This window comes from Lepus europaeus, chromosome 3 (genome assembly GCF_033115175.1).
Source record: "Lepus europaeus isolate LE1 chromosome 3, mLepTim1.pri, whole genome shotgun sequence".
NCBI classification, from domain to species: domain Eukaryota; kingdom Metazoa; phylum Chordata; class Mammalia; order Lagomorpha; family Leporidae; genus Lepus; species Lepus europaeus.
In genome coordinates, this window is record NC_084829.1 from 31,952,204 (window position 1) to 31,963,542 (window position 11,339).

Sequence of the window (11,339 nt, forward strand, 5' to 3'; positions counted from 1 at the left end):
CTCTCAAGTGATACCAAGAACTCTTCTCTGTCCAGCTCAGATCTCAGACCTGGGATTTCCAAACTGTCCCTGGAGCCTGGCTGGCCCCAGGCATTGCGCACACAGCATGGGCAACCCAACGCATTGTCATCTCCCAACCCAGTTTCTTAACCCTCCTATGCATTGGCCTGATCAACCCAGTTGCCCAAGCCAGAAACTGGGAGTCATATAGATCTCCCTCCCTGCCTCCCTCCCACACAGTGACCGTGGAGTCACACCTTTACAATGTCCCTGTCAAGTCTCCACTCGTCTGTCCAGCACTGGCATCTGAATGTCCTCTCTGCGTTGCCTTCCTGGGCTGCCCGTAACCACCGTGCCATCCAGCCATCCTGGGCTTCCTCCCTGGAGCTGGGGGATCCTCCCCAAGTGGGACTCTCTCCTGACAGCCTGCAGTATTTCTCTCTCGGGACCCTTTGGGCCCTGGCTTTGGGCCAAGGTGTGCACTTTGTCCAGTCTCCCGGCTTATCGCTGACACCTCACACGCACACAGCATGCCAACCTTAGAGGCGCTCTCCTCAGCCCCAGAATGTGCTTTTGCTTAATGCAAGTCCTTTGGCCCGATGACCCTTCCCCTTCTCTCCACGGCCCGACGTGCTAATTCTTATTTATCCTCAGCACTCAGTTCCAGTGCACCTTCTTCTGGAGGGCCGTTCCTGCGCCCCTAACCCCTCCTTGCCCAACACTGTGTACACTTTGAACTTCCTTATTTCTCTCAAAGAAACAGCCTCTTGCGACTTGTTCCATCACAACCTGTATTCCATGTGTAAGGCATTCCCATGCCCTGTGAGCTCCCTGATGAGGAGACTGACCCTTCTGATACCACTGCTAAGCCTCAGTAAATGAATAAATGAGAGGGACTGTCCCTGGAGACATCATTTCTTCTTCTCTACCAAATAAGGGTGGACTGGTAATCCACTAGCCTCTGAATCATCTGCTATTGAGATAAATTCAAGGAGTGATCCACCCATATGCTTCTTTTCTGCCGTGGATTATGCTTCTGCAACAGAAACTCTATCTTGTGCCCTGGGTGCCCAGTGCCTATGACAGGGTGGGGCAGTGAGTCAGTAAGTACCCAGTACCCTACCGCTGACCCCAGCCTCAGGTTTGGTTTGCCCTTTGCCCCTCAGTAAGACACAAGCCACAGCCCAGTCTAAAAGCCAATTCTAGTTTATTGATTCTGAGAGAGAGGACTCACACAGTGGCCCCATCCTTTTTCCCACACTATGCCCTCCCCCCCAGTCTTGGAGTTCTCTCCCCCTACTGCCACCTACTCACCATCCTTTACCTAACCTTCTTCCCCCTTCTACACTCTATGCTGCCCCATCCCCGACCTGCCAGGACCCCAAGGTCAAGGCCCTCAGCTGTGGGGGCGTGTGCTGAGCACCAGGCAGAGGGAGCTGAGCCCAGCCCCAGCCTTCTCCAGTTCCGAGCAGGACACAGGTACCAGGGTGACATCAGAAAGCTTCTGCAGTGCCTGCAGGGGGACAAAGAATGGGAGAGGGAGAGGAAGACCTTGAGGCCAGAGCCTCAGGCCTCAGAGGCCCCCACCCCACCTTCTAGAAAAGGTAGCCCTCCCCCTCTCCCCCTCCCACTAAGAAAGCCCGTGACTCCCTCTGGTTGGTTTTGAGGGTGGAGGAACTCTTGCCCTCCCTCACCTCCTGGCTGTTGGGCAGGTCCCCACCTCCTCGGTGCAGGAGAAAAGGGGGTGCACCTGGCAACCCAGGTCGCAGAAAGAGACAGTCGGCAGCTGCGTCATCTGGGAGGGTCAGCGAGGCGTATGGGTGATCTGTAAGTGCGGCCATGGCCTGGGAGGAAAGAGGAAGTGTTCTGGTTTCGGAGGTCTCCCCAGATGAGCCTGCCTGCCCTCCCAGCAAGTGAGGGCTGGGGACAGGGATCTGTCTGCGGAGAGCTTACTATGTGTCGGACACTGTGCTAACGCTACGAGGTTACCTCTGCTAACGTCCACCCGGGACCCACCTGCAACCTTCTTCTCCCTCCCCCCTGCCCCCACTTTGTCCGTCCCATCCATCCTTCCAGACACAGCTTGGATGCCACTGTGGGGCTGTTCCTGAAACTCTAGAGGGGCAGGTTCCTGGCATAGCCCCGGTTCTGGGGTCTCCTAGCTCCCTGTCCTGCTGTTGTAACTTCCTGTTTACTTGCCAATTCTTATATTAGATGGGCAGCTTGGTGAGGACAAGGGTTGGAGTTCATCCGCCTAAGCCTCCCAGATCCCTACCTTCCCTACTCCACCCCGGGTCCTCCCCTCCTCACCCTGACAGCCTTCTGGGCAGCGTCACTGCTTCCAGCCACCACTGTGCGGGGTCCTCCCATGCCACAGAGGCCGCGCAGGTGGCTGGGGCCCGCGACAGGCACAGTGGAGACAGCGAAGTCCTTAGGGGAAACAAGGGGAGGTATTCAGGGGGCGCAACCTGCACAAGAGGGCCCCTCCCTTCCCAGAGGGCCCCTAGGCACCTCCAACTCCCGCCTGATCCCTCCCGGCTTGGTCCCTCTCCTCACCCGGAAGGTGTCCGCAACTATCTCTGCTCCGCGGTGATTGGTCCACTTGGAGAGGCCTACGAAGAACTCCCGGCCTGAGCCCGGAGAAGCCACGGAAGTTTGAGGGTGAGAATGAGTTGGAAACAAGGCTCAAGGCAGTCCAGGCTCCCAAACTCTGCTCCCCTATGCCAAGACCCAGGAGTGCCAGCACCGCAGCCTCACCGGTGAAGAGAACGTCGGTGCCATCTAGGGTCGCGTTTTCGTCCCCCATCTCCACAATTCGGAGCCCTAGGTCCTGGAGGGCTTTGCGGACCCCATCAACCTTAGGGCAGAGGAGAGTGCGAGGTGGCAACACCCCCAGCTCCCACTTCTTCCGCATCCTTGACATCCAGCTCCTCCCACCCTTCCCCCTACCACGCCGGAGCCGGAGCCGTGGTGCTCACCTCTGGCCTACGGGCTGGGCTCCAGGGCCGTGTGATTAGGGCTGTGTCCCCTTGGATCACGGCCGTGTCACCGAGCAGTGGTCCCAGAGGCAGGGACTCCTCGGGAGGCAGTTCCAGCAGCTGCAGCCCCAGTCGCTGCCTCAGTTTACCACCCAGCACCCCGTGCTCTCTTTGAGCTTTGGCCAGGTCCAGAGCCGGAAGGCCAGCCCCGGCACTGTCCCCGGCCGCCAGACTCTCCGGGACGCCCCGGATCAGGGCATGGGAGCAGCGACCCAGCCCCTCCCCCGGCGTTCCCATCCCATCCACACAGTCCGGTCGTGCTGACTTCTGTTTTTCTGCGTCACCTGTTTGGGAGAAGTGACAGAAAGGCAGAGACAGAGTCTCAGGAAAGGGGTGTAGAGGGGTGGTTAAGAGCGGCCCGGGTGTTCCCCCGCCATCGCCGGACGCCCCTCCCACCCCGCCCCACCCCCTCCAGACCTTCCTCTCCCGTCGACCTCACTCCACCCCACACTCTCGAAGGTTGCCTTCTTTAAAAAAGAGTCTGAGGAACAAGCCCGTGATCCCTAAGCTGCAGAACACCTGTTGCCCCTGCTCAGGGGCTTTATAGGGTCCCTGCCGGACGTCCCTCTTTGGCTGCCGCTAGGATGCGCTCACTCCCCAAAAATGCAGCGGCCCCGCCCCCTTAACCCTCAGCTGCTCCGAGCTGGTGGGACCCTAGGACCGGCCGGGGACCGACCCACAGGGGTTATGGGACAGAAGGAGAAAGCTGGGGGGGAGAGCCTGGGCCTCTGAGACCGAAGTGCTGGATGCCCGGACGAGGAAGGGAGAGAGGCGCAGGGATGGAGGAACTAGAGCCTAAGGAGTTAAGCATCCTCTCTCCACCCCGGCGGGTCACGCTGCCCCTAGCGCGACCCAGTGTAAACCAGACCAAGTCCCGGAGGACTGGGAGAGGTCTAAAACGAAATACGAGGGGCGGGGAGACGGGGCGTGGTTCCGGGGTGCGCGGGCCACTCCAGGATCCAGGACGCCCCCCCCCCCAAGTCCAGCCGCCCAGCTCCGCACCCAAATGCCGGCCCCCCTTGCACTTGGTCGGATGCTAGCACGGGCCGGGCACCCCCAGACTCCAGCCCCCATATGGTCCAGGGGACATCCTCTACCCCATACTCACGCCAGCGGCCAACCCCACTCCTACCGCGCTGAGATCTCGGCTGGGGCCCCACCCCCAGAGGACAGAGTTGGTGAAGGGACTCCTAGTCTTGAAGCCACGGGGCCTGGGTGTTCAGGCTTTTGGAGGGGTCCCTGGGTAGGCGAGCTCCTGTGCTACGATGGGGTGGGGGCGCGGCGGTCTGGCGGCTCCGGGGCATTGTCTAAGCGGGACGGGGCGGGGCCACCCAGGCCACGCCCATTCCGCCCCGCCAGGCCGCGCCCACTCCACCCGGACGGCGCCCCCCTTCCCCGAAGTCGGCACCGCCCGGGTGAGCACAGCTCAGGCCCACCCAGCTCCGGCCTGCCCTAGCGGCGGGGCTGCAAAAGCGGCACGGACCACAGCACGCTACGGTGAACCGACTGAAAATGGCAGCCCCACCACAAACACTCCCCTTCTTAATTCCTGACCTCCGCTCTGTCCTCAAGATCGCCGCTCCCACCCCTCACTCCATGTCACCCGCACTCCAAAACCCTTTTGTGTAAAAACGGCACATTTTCATTCTGGGTTTTATTACTGAAATACGGTTGTCCTACCCACCCCACCCACAATAAAAACCTCATCCAGGTCTCCTTCCTTTCCCTTCATTGCCCTGCCCACCCCAGCCCACACAAGTGCTCCAGGATCCTCTGCCGTTCTGGAAATGTGTCCATTGGGTAGCAATGTGGAAACCACCCAGGGCTTTCGTGGAGAAGATGGAAGCTGGTGAGGGAGCCCCAGCAGGGGCTTATTTCAGGGCCTTGGCCACTTGCTCGTAGGCCAGTTCAATCTCTTCATCATCTGGACAGGTGGAGGCGAATTCTTCGCGAGCATAGGCGTTGCTCAAGTACCGGTGCACTCCCCGGAACACCTCTGGGATGGTGAACCCCCGGTATTTCTTACACACCACCTGGGGGTGGGCAGGGGAGAGACCAAAGTGTAAGTCCCAGGAAGGCCACATTGCCTGCCACGCTGTCGCCTTTTCCCTCTCCCAAGGTCGACACGATAAAGTCCAGCCTTCTTGCCCAGGCATTCAAGAATCTCCATCATCTGGCTTCTCTTCCTATCAAATCTTATCTCCCACATGAATCCTCTCCAATCAGCTTTTGCAGCTCCCACTCTTTTGTAATACCTCTTCATGTGCTGGAATCCTGGCCATTCTAGCCAGCTCCTTTCCCAGTCCACCCCGGGCCATGATGCTGCTTGTCTCCTGATCCTTAAACAAGAACTCACATACCATAAAATCCCCTTCAACCCCCACAGTGACTTTTTATTTTTCACTTGACTTTTAGTCATGTATTAACTTTAGTGCAAATGTTTCATTATCTTATGTTAGATTTCAGTCCTTCGATGGCAAGGACCAGTCACCACACATCTTCGTGTCACTGCCTAGTGCACAGATGTTCTTGACACCACTGTATGGCCGGCTGACAATGGACCATGTTTCACAAACTAAACCATAGCTTTAAGACCATGACATGGGAAGCAGCAGTTTTCATCTCACACAAGAGGAAGTGGAGACGGAAGCTACAAAGTTAAAGCTTTGACATTAGGAAAAGGCTGCTGTGTCTGATCTGGGGATTTGGCAGAGATACAGAGACTGGAAGAGCATTCTTGAGGGTCATACTGGGCTGTGTTCCTCTCAGCCTGTCTGCACGCCTGGCCCATATCATGGGATGTAATTCCCTCTGGGGTGGGGTCTGCCATGGGCGGCTTTGGAGTGGCTGTCACAGGAAGCTCACGTGGGAGTTCATGAAAGAGCCTTCCCAGCAGTCACCCCTCCTGACACAAAGACCACCTACCTGTACTATGTGCAGCTTTGGCAACAGGTTACAGTCCGCCAGGGTGAGCTCATTGCCATCCAGAAACTTCCTCTGAGAGATACCCTCATCTTCAGCACTGGTCTCATCCACTTCTTCGGGGAGGGGGGAGGTCAGGTAATTGTCTAAAATCTTCAAGGCTTTCAGGAGCCCCTTCTCCAGATCTGTGTAAGACAGGAGGCTTGGTCGGCACATCAGGAGGCGCCCAGCACAGTCCCAGAGATAAACAGCAAATGCTAATGTAGTTTTCTACGGGTTGTTCTAAGAACTTTAGAAACAAAAAACTCTCTTCAGTCTCAGCTCAGCACAGGGAACAAGTATTGTCACCTCATTTGATACATCCAGAAGTGGCTTTACCGAGAGATTCCATGAATTCCTCACAGTCACACAGCTATTTGGATTCCTACAGGTGTACTTCACCAAGTGTGGACAATATAGACCATGAAGAAACTCTTCATGGACTTCAACCAATTTTTTGCACCAAAATAAACTTCCAGTTCCATTTTTCCCATGAACTTTTAGAAGCACCCTCATATTCAAGTAGTCTGGATCTAGGGTCATGGTTCTTAAGTACAACCCAATTCTGCCAGAAAAAATAGACCAAGGGCCAACTAACGTTCCCAGGAGCGCAAAAGAAGCTAAGGGACAAATGCGAGGGCCTTTAAAAGCCTCAGCCAAGGAGAATGGAGGAAAAGGCAGGGGTAGCCCGACAAGGGAGGAAGGGGAGAGTTCTGCCGATATCTGCTCCACCTCCCTGACATCTGAACTCCCAGGTGCCCCTGCTGTATCCCAATGCCTGGGGCTTCTCCATTCCTCCTAGGACTTGGTCTGCTGACCCACAAGACTCACTGTCATTGAGCGCTGGGTTTGAATTCTTGATGTAGGCAGAAAATTTGGCAAATATGTCTACCCCAGCCGTGTTGGACTCAGGGTTCAGAGCTGCCAGCTTTGGGTACCTGAAAGCCAATGGGAAAAAGCAGGTAAGATCCCTTCCTGGGAAGAGCCTCAGCCAGCTCCGCTCTCCCAGCCTCCGGCCATCTGCTTCCCAGTCTCCCAGCTCCCCCCCCCAAAGGTGCCCCCCTTTACCTGGGAGGGCACAGCACTGCCTCCAGAAATTCCTCTATCTTGTTGGTGTCTGTGTGGACTTCAGTACCGTACAGCAGGAACGGGAGCTGCCCTCCTGGGCACAGCTTCTGCACGGTCTCGGTCCGCCTGGAGAAGGGACCGGGCATCAAGACAGGAACGGAGAGGGTCAGGGAGAACCAGAGAGGGGAATGGAGGGAGAAAGGAAGAGAAGGGGCTCCGGATGGAAGGAAGGAGGGGGTTAATTTAAGATGCAAAGGTTTGGGGGGTGAGGGTGTGTGTGCTCACACGGGTGGACACAAGGGGTGTTAAGAGAACCAGAAGTGGACCCACCTCTTGGTGTCGACGGTGGTGACATTGAAGGTGACTCCCTTGAGCCAGAGTACCATGAACAATCTCTGGGAGAAGGGGCAGTTTCCGATCTTGGCCCCATCACTGCCAGCCTGAAAAAGCAACCCCCACTCCAAGGTTAGGCCTGGTGCACCCCACTGAACCCCGGGCCACTCTCCGCATCTCCTGCCCCCACCCACATCGGCTGTTTTCTGTGTCCCCATCACACACACACACACACACACTTCACTGAGCTCTACCCAGAAGACTGGGTTCTCCACCTTTGGGCCAGGGTCAAAGTGAGGGCAAGGGCAAAGGCAGGGGCAGGCTTCTGGATGCCCAGAGGCTGAGGACAGGTGGGAGGTACGCAGCAGGGAACAGGTCTTAGAGAACTCAGAGGATCAGAATTCTACAGGGGCAAGAGTGTGGGGCTTGGGTGAGGCCGGAGTTGTAGGTTCGCTGCCCGGGTTCCTGGATTCCATAATGAGATGGAGTCTGACTGAGTACAGGAGAAGTGGGGCGAGATTAGAAGGCAGAACTCCAGCTTACGACACCTCCATCCACGCAGTTTCTGGCAGCTGGGTCCTCAGGGGTAGGGGACCCTGCAGGGGGGCTGCCCTGGAACTGGCAAGTGGTGATCTCATCCCCCCAGGGACACCTCCCCCGAGGCTGAGGGTGATTCATCTCTGTGTCTCAGGCCTCAGCAGCTTCCTTCCTGACAAGGAAGTGGTGGGGGCAGGGACCTATGAGGCCGAGGCCTTAGCAGCTAAGGCCACCCCTCCACCCCTCCAGCCCCCAGCCCCAGGTCCCCCTGCCAGGGGTCTCCTCAGGCTCTGGATAATCTTCCTGACACAGGACTCAGGGCCAGAACCTCTGCGGGGCAGCCTCACCCAGGAGGAAAAAGAGCCCCGGAGGCCAGGGTGAGAGTGAGGTGGGGACCACACCTAAGGGGGCGGGCCCAGGGAGAGGGAATGGCTGCCGAAAGCAGAGGGAGAAACAGGAACACACAAGGATGAGACGAACGAAAGGGGGGAAGCAGAGAGAGAGGCAGGAAAGTGGAGGGTGGGGAGAAGGTGCCAACGGGGCGATGGGCACCGAGCAGAGCAGGGAGGAGGAGGGAGGGAGGAGCTCGGACCTCAGGTCCCAGGCCGGGAAAGAATGCGGGGCTGGGCGGGGTGGGGAGTGGGGCGGACCCAGACCAGGCTGTGCAAGGTGTTGACACCCAGTTGCCGTGAGACCACCTCTCTTCATCCTAACCCCCCGAGTGGACAGAGTTGGGGCGAGTCTCCAACAACTCCCATATCTGGAATGTCCTGACCCAGCTCTCCCTACCTAACCTCAGGGCAGCTCCTGCGGAACTCAGCCCCTGGCCGCCGGCTCCCCTCTGCCGCGCTTCCCCAGTCGTGTAGCTGTTCCGTGTCACACCTTGCTTTCCAGCCCTGCCTCGTGAACTCCACTCCCACTCTCCTCTCCCTTTCTTTCCACCCCACCAGTTCTTCCCAGGCCAACCTCCTCCTGGATCCCCTCACCTGCCGATCTTAGCTGCCCTTCTCAAGCCCTGCCGGCCCCCAGCCCCCTCCCCACCGTCTCACTCCTGGGAACTCTCCCTTTCCCTCGCCTTCTTCCAGCTGCTGGAAGCTTGCACTTTGACAAACTTTGCACGGTTGATCCTACAACTCCCATTCCTCGCTCACAAGTTAATGGGCTTCTCCTTCCGCACACACACCACAAAGACTGCACGTGGAATTTGGGGTAGGGGTGGAGGAGGGAAGGGGTGGAGAGTCAGGGCTGGATCTGGGGAAAGCCGAGAGTTGGCTTCCAGGAATTCGGCCGGGGCCCAGAGAGAGGAGGTGTTCTTTACCTTCACGAACAGTTCGACCTGCGGTTGCTCTTCAGCCATGGTTGCGTCGGGGACCAGGAAGCAGCAGTCGCTGGGGGAACTGGGAGGGGCCGGGGCCAGGGAAGGCGGTCTCACGGTCGGGGCTTCTCTTCCCTCAGACCAAGGGCAGTCCCTTCAGCGCCACACGAGCCTGATCAAATCCTCTCCCTCCAGACACAGCCTCCCCAACGGCCCAGCGCACCCCACGCCCAGCTTTGCCAACCCGGTCCCCTCCTGAGCTGGATCAGAGAGCCGCTGACTCACCGGCCAGCCCCGCCCTGAACCTGGGGAGGGGACTGGAGGGGGGCGGGACTGGGAGACCTAGGGAGTGGGTCCAGAGGGGAGGTCCTTCTAAAGATCGGAAATGGGGAGGAGGAAGAGGGTCCTGGGAACTCTTTCTCTGACCTCTCCTGAACACACACGGCATTTTTTTCCTGCCTCAGTTTCCCTGCTTCATTAATCAGCGGACAATCCCACTTCACCCTCACTAACAGCTTGGGAATGCCCTTGACGAGCCAGAGACAGGATCTTAGGACAGAAAGGTGGTCGTTCCTTGTGCATTCCTCCCGGGCGCCAGTCCTGAGTCTGGGTTGCTAGGACTGTGGCCTGGGAGGAGAACTTGGAAATGGCAGTGGGATTGGGAGTAGGGCACAGTGAAGGGTGGTGCAGAGGACGGGAAGGGAGACAGGAGGCCTTGAGCCAGGGCACAGAGCGCTGAGCCATGAGGCTTCAAGGCAGGGGAGGCCTGCACCAGTTTTAGTGCTCCCACTTCTGCTCCCCATCCTGGGACCCCTTCTGGGCCCCCCATCCTCTCCTCCCTGGCTGGCTGCCTGGGACATGAGGTGCATGCATGGGGTTATCCAGGATGGAGCTGCACTGATCCTGGAGGTGCGGTGCTATTTTGTCCTATCATGGGAATAAAGTAAAGATCAGACAGAGCAACGTGAGTGGCATCCTGGGGACACAAAAAGAAGTAGGAATGACAGAGGAAGGGTAGCACTCACCCTCCCCATCACCTTGATTGGGGAGGATCTACCAAACTCTTTACAACCTGCTACAAAAAAAAAAGCCCTAGAATATATCCCTAAACAAGACCTATTCCAGCCTCCTCCTCGTCCTGAGTTTCCCTTCTGTCCAAGCATCGCTTCTCTTTCTTCCTCACCTCCTTCTGCCTGATAAAAAACCTGCAGTCCCACAAACACCTGGGAGAACGCAAGAACGCGGAAGCCAAACTGGCCTTGAAACGTAAAGAGAAGGAGGGAGTCTGGCGAGGAGTGGGGTGGGGTGGGGTGGAGTGCTGCACTGCTGGAAGCCAGCAGTTAGTGGTTTCCTCTTGGGCTTCCTCTTCTGTGGGTTTTCTCCTCCCTGGGGGAAAGCTTGGCCTTCTCAGAAACAGAAGGCATACTTGGTGTTTGCTCCTGTGAATTCCAGCAGCCTAAAAGGATGGAGAATGTGTGTGTGTGTGTGTGAATTCTCTCCATGGTTACCCTCAAAATCTGCACACAGGCCCTCCCTCCTGCAGGCAGGGGAGTCCCAGGGTCCTCTCTTATTCTGATTAGGCAGTGACCGCCAAATCTGCCCCATAAAGATCTCCCCTCCGGGATAAACTGTGGGTGATGGGGGACAGCTTCAGGCTCAGACAGGTTTGGCAGTCTCTCCTGCCTCTCTGTTCTCTACATCTCTGTAGCCACAGCTGCCTTGATCCACCAATATTGACCTTGGCTGGCTGACATGGCTACCCACAAGGTAGTGTGCCTGAATTTCCCAGGTGACACGCAATGGTGCCCTCTCCTGGAGCTACCCAGCGCTGTCTCAATGGGACCTCAATGAGGCCAGGGGCTGCACTGGCCTGTGTCAGAGGAAACCCCCCCTTCTCCTTGCTTCTGTTTTTGTGCTAACTCAGTATCTGCTCTTTCATTCTCCCTTTTCTTCCATGACTTGGTAAACCAGTCCCTAATCTCTTCACACCCCAGATTGAGGGTGTGTCCCTCCCTGGCACTCCCCAGAGCTGTCACCAGCCTCCCCCAGGTTTCCATAGTTCCATTGCTCAACAATTTGCCAGTGGT

At 57.5% G+C, this 11,339-nt stretch overlaps 2 protein-coding genes across 4 annotated transcripts; both read right to left on the reverse strand.

Annotated features, from left to right (window-relative positions):
• Nucleotides 1-1,201: 1,201 nt before the first annotated feature.
• Nucleotides 1,202-4,359, reverse strand: DDAH2 (DDAH family member 2, ADMA-independent). Of its 3 annotated transcripts, none has more exons than XM_062187413.1 (7): nucleotides 4,171-4,359; nucleotides 2,979-3,322; nucleotides 2,758-2,857; nucleotides 2,557-2,630; nucleotides 2,311-2,430; nucleotides 1,695-1,844; nucleotides 1,202-1,513 (listed from the first exon to the last, which is right to left on the reverse strand). In XM_062187413.1, exons 2-7 carry the CDS (start codon nucleotides 3,273-3,275, stop codon nucleotides 1,397-1,399), a joined length of 858 nt encoding a protein of 285 aa, XP_062043397.1. In that variant the 5' UTR covers nucleotides 3,276-3,322; nucleotides 4,171-4,359; the 3' UTR covers nucleotides 1,202-1,396. The 3 variants fall into 3 exon arrangements, with proteins under 3 accessions (XP_062043397.1, XP_062043396.1, XP_062043398.1); XM_062187412.1 differs by having other exon boundaries at nucleotides 4,147-4,359; XM_062187414.1 differs by lacking the exon at nucleotides 4,171-4,359 and adding an exon at nucleotides 3,456-3,968.
• A 310-nt stretch (nucleotides 4,360-4,669) lies between these two features.
• Nucleotides 4,670-9,524, reverse strand: CLIC1 (chloride intracellular channel 1). The gene is made up of 6 exons (XM_062185858.1): nucleotides 9,256-9,524; nucleotides 7,398-7,507; nucleotides 7,068-7,193; nucleotides 6,831-6,937; nucleotides 5,964-6,145; nucleotides 4,670-5,071 (listed from the first exon to the last, which is right to left on the reverse strand). Exons 1-6 carry the CDS (start codon nucleotides 9,292-9,294, stop codon nucleotides 4,910-4,912), a joined length of 726 nt encoding a protein of 241 aa, XP_062041842.1. The 5' UTR covers nucleotides 9,295-9,524; the 3' UTR covers nucleotides 4,670-4,909.
• Between the last annotated feature and the right edge of the window lie 1,815 nt (nucleotides 9,525-11,339).